Here is a 4,493-nt window from a genome sequence, read left to right as displayed (position 1 = left end):
AACTGTCGACCTCTTTCACGGTTAATCTGAAATAACAGAGGAAACACTATTAGCTATTCAGTAAAAAAAACACACAATGTGACTACCATTAGGTAAAACATTAAAGCAATTTTACCCTCTTGAGGTAATGTGATCGAATCCATTCAGGGGAAGCATGGAGGGGGGTCCTCTTCTCTTCCACAGGCCTCGTCATTACATGTGTTGAAGGCAGTGATGAAACTACATGGACATCATCTGAGAGAACCCTCTTGAAATGGTCCAAATCAAATATATCAGCGAATTCACTGCACAAAAACATTGGGGAAAACAAGACAGATTTTAAGCTCCTGAACCTTGCAACATTGCATTAAGACAAGCACTATTACGATGTAGGAATCGAACGCGGGTATAAGAAAGTTCATGACTTTGCTTCTGAACAAACCTTTGACAAGTTAAAGCAGAGACTTTTCATTTACCTTTCGTCTCCCCAGATGACGTTAACCTGCAAAACGGGAACAACGAGTGAAGCGCCGAGGATCCTAGCGATGACAATGGCATCAACAATCTGATTCCTCTGCTGATTCATCCCACCAGAAACCACAACGAGCAGATACTTCCATCTGTTCTTCAGAATCGTCGAGCTTTCTCTCTTGTACTGAGTGCTGAATCCCAAGCAGGGCTTGTACCCCATCCCGTCAGGCTGTCTCCAGAAATCACTCTCCTCCTCCTTCGGCGACAGCGAAGGAGCCAACAAAGATTCGTTCTTTCCACTCTCCGATTGAAATCTCGTCTCCGATTTCGAATGCCCATCTGAAGTATCCCGTTCTGTTCCATTCTTTTCGGCGTTATGGGAAAAATCCAGATGGGATTCGACGCCTTTTTCCCTGTCGAAGCTTCCTGGTTGATTCGTGGAACACGGGTACCGCGTAAAAGGGTCAACGTTGAAACCGAGCTTCAACATTCCGAAGACGGAGACGAGAAACAGAGACAAGGACCAGAGCCTGGGGTTTCTGAAAGAGAGGTTGAACTTGTTGGAGCATCTGGAGGATTTCTTGGGTGAGACAAGAAGAGATTGCAACGAGGAAGAGGACAAAGAGTTTATAATCTGCGACGGAACGGAGATGTACGAAACGTTCTTCTTGCTGTTGCCGCTCTTCGGCATCGCCATTGCAGAGAAACGAAAGAAACGATGAACAGTAATAAACTTTACGGATCGTCGAAGGAGATGCGAAGAGCTTTAAGAGGATTTTTCTAGTGTCCTCTCCGTCTTTGCGAAGAACGCGAAGTTCTGAGACGCGTTCTTAGAGAGAGAGAGAGAGAGAGAGAGAGAGAGAGAGGGGCAGTCCACAGCGATTTTTGAAGAATGTGGATTAATTTTTCCTTTTCGATCACAAGAGTTTGATGGGTAATTGTCATATAAAAAAACGAGTGCCAGCTTGTTGAATTTCCTCGTGTTCGTGGGCCCCATGATGTTGCATTTTTTTATACTTACGGCATGACGTCATCACATTTTCTGAATTTTCCAGTATCTAACTTACATTTCCCAAAAAAAAAAGGTTGATTATCTTAAATCTAGTAAGCCGAAACCTGTTAGGTTGGACAAGTAAATCATACAGATTTTTTTAATAATTCTGAGATTTACAAGTTCTTTAATCTAATTATATCTTTTAGAAGATTGAGAAATTATGAATATACCTCTCCACGTTTTGAATTTGAGTCGGGATAAGAAAATATTTTGTACATTCTTTTACTATTAGACCATTGGATAATTATACAGATTTAAATTAGTTTAAAACTATTTATTCTATATAAATATTAAATCAAACCCATTTCAGTTAATATGATGCATTTAAAAAAAAAAAAATATTCTTATACCATATAAATTATGTATATACTTTTTGTCTAAAAAAATATGATATTTATATAAGGAATCTTACAAAGTTTTAATGTTGAAATACAACATTTGATATGTGACTCTATAGGAAGGAATTTTAATAAACTTGTCTGGCAGTTGGCACATCCAACTCTTTATCCCGATGGACGCCAGCTGGATTCCACTTGACATGCTGGCATATACTGACACGTAGGATTAAAAGGACGTCTCAACATCTGCCACGTGGATCTGATCCCTCTCACGTCTTGTGGGGTCCACTTAATATTCCAACTTTCGCCGGTCCAATATTCTCAATCCACCAAGCATTGAGATTGCTGCGTCGGGGTATTTTTTCAATATCCTATTTATTATGAACAGTTTCCCGTTATCACAAATTCACAAGTCGGGTCATTCAAAATGTTCACGTGGGGACATGTTTAAGTTTTAGTCTATGATACAACATGTGAATATTAATTACGTGTCGTTATAACGGATGGATAATTTTGTATAGTATTTGAAATGCTTGTAGCTCTATTATATCGAATTTGACTTATGGCAACATAGAAATACGAATTTAAATTTTGTGTATAATAATATAGACTATGGTTTTGGCCTTGCAAAATCTCTCTGTCAGCATTGAGAGTATCCGACGATCGATTTAAATATTTCATTTAATAATAATGAAAAAGTTATTAATATAAAAACTGAAAGAAGCCAATAAGAGAGCATAACCCTCCTATCATTCCCATCATACTTTATATTATACGCATAATTTGTTTGTACGTTCCCGAAGTCGTATGTTGACCAGGCCAATGATATTATACACCATTATGTTAATATCTGAGCAATAAATCGTTTTATAAATAACATTATCGGATTCAATTTTCAATTATATCCGTAAGATATGGATGGGCTGTATTGTCAACTTGGAATTGGAGGGTTAAAAAAGTTTCAATATCACTAACTTACATATATATATATATATATATATAGTTATGGTAAGATACATATATGTAAGGCTTTTAAAATAAAAAATATTTGTGTGGCTATGTGTGTGTAGTTAATATCTCGGAACGTCTTTCTTTGTTCAAGTGATTTATTCGCCATTAATAAATATTTATACGATGACTTTGATTATCATTTCAAATTTAAATATTTCGAATTATTTATACGGTGATGACAGTGAAATGAGACAGATCATTGGGTCCATGCTTTCGCTCTTACATTATGTGATATTATTTGAAGTTAGTTTAAAAATTAAATTTTATGTCCATTATACATGGAGAATATTATGCAATTATTAGTTGGAATTTTTGGGAACCGTAAAATTATTGGAATTTGAGAATGTCATATCACTAACTTCCTAAGTTACGAGACAAATGCGAATCGTATTTAATCTCTAGACCATGTGCTACCTAGACGTTCCAAATGAGACTGTCATATTATATTTATATATATATATATATACGAACAATGCTCATTATCGTGCATATATCCAACTGTACACACACACATATATATATATATATATATATTACACACGAAAACAGTGCGTATATGTACACATATATGTACGTACACACATAAGTATACGTATGTTTTGGGAATTGCATGGACATTATACTGTTAAACTACGATTACTATGACCAAGCATGCATGGTAAATTGGTAATATGATATCTTCATATTAGTGACGATTAAAAAAAAAAGGGAAAAGACTAACTAATTAGCACTAATAAATCGCCATGACGAAAATAAGCTATCACTAATCATATGGAAGTTGTTTTATAGCATCTGTAACAACCCTCCTCAATTATAATTTTTATTCGATAAAATGAAATAGAATACATAAACCTAATAACTATCTTTGCAATTAAAAAAGGGGAGATTTATTTTTTCCTCTCCTTATTTCTTGGGTGAACCACCTCGGTTTTTTAATAAATAAAGTAACCAATTCCTATCTATTTATTAGTTAACCGAATCTCTTTTTTTTTTTTAATATAATAACAAAATAATCTAATATTGTAACCATTTGGGACAAACTCAACTAACCGGGCTTTTCGTAACAAATTTTAATATTTACGTGTTCGGTAATATAATTTATTCCCGATTTTAAGATTTACGTGTTCTGTGAGTTGATCATGAACAGAAACAAAGAGATCAATATTCTCTCTCTCTCTCTCTTCGTTCCTATTATTGATCTCACCAATTGTCTAGATAAGATTATATTTTATATTTCATGATAGATGGAATTAAATTATATATACAATTAATTATTTATAAAGGCAATCAACAAAAAGAACTGAACAAAATTATCTCGGTTACATTAGTTGTCCTAATCATGTTGTAATTAGATATATACAGTCATGGTTTAGTTAGGGAAGATGGTTTCTTTGGCTTGGAATGATAAAAACATTTGGTACGATGGTTACCATCAAGGAGGAGTTGAGCGAACATTAAGACTTTTATTGACAGCCCTTTCAAAAACTTATAAAATTGGAAATATATATATATATACACACACTTATAGTTATATGAAAGGAATATATATGCTTATATACCTACAAGATGTTCAGCCATACGAATATATATATATATATATATATATATATATATATATATATATCTATTTTTACTTGTTT

General features: G+C 34.1%; 1 protein-coding gene across 1 annotated transcript in view; it reads right to left on the bottom strand.

Moving 5' to 3' along the window:
* The window catches only part of LOC104817163 (uncharacterized protein At1g04910), a 3,261-nt gene extending 1,911 nt beyond the window's left edge, over nucleotides 1-1,350 (bottom strand). Inside the window, exons 1-3 of the mRNA XM_010546238.2 lie at nucleotides 456-1,350; nucleotides 116-284; nucleotides 11-26 (exon numbers count right to left, since the gene is read on the bottom strand). Coding sequence (XP_010544540.1) covers nucleotides 11-26; nucleotides 116-284; nucleotides 456-1,147 — 877 coding nt within the window. The 5' untranslated portion in view covers nucleotides 1,148-1,350. The remainder of the gene's footprint in view (nucleotides 1-10; nucleotides 27-115; nucleotides 285-455) is intronic.
* Nucleotides 1,351-4,493: the final 3,143 nt, after the last annotated feature.

This window comes from Tarenaya hassleriana, unplaced genomic scaffold, assembly GCF_000463585.1.
Source record: "Tarenaya hassleriana unplaced genomic scaffold, ASM46358v1 Cleome27, whole genome shotgun sequence".
Taxonomy (NCBI): domain Eukaryota; kingdom Viridiplantae; phylum Streptophyta; class Magnoliopsida; order Brassicales; family Cleomaceae; genus Tarenaya; species Tarenaya hassleriana.
This window is presented reverse-complemented; position numbering and strand designations above follow the sequence as displayed.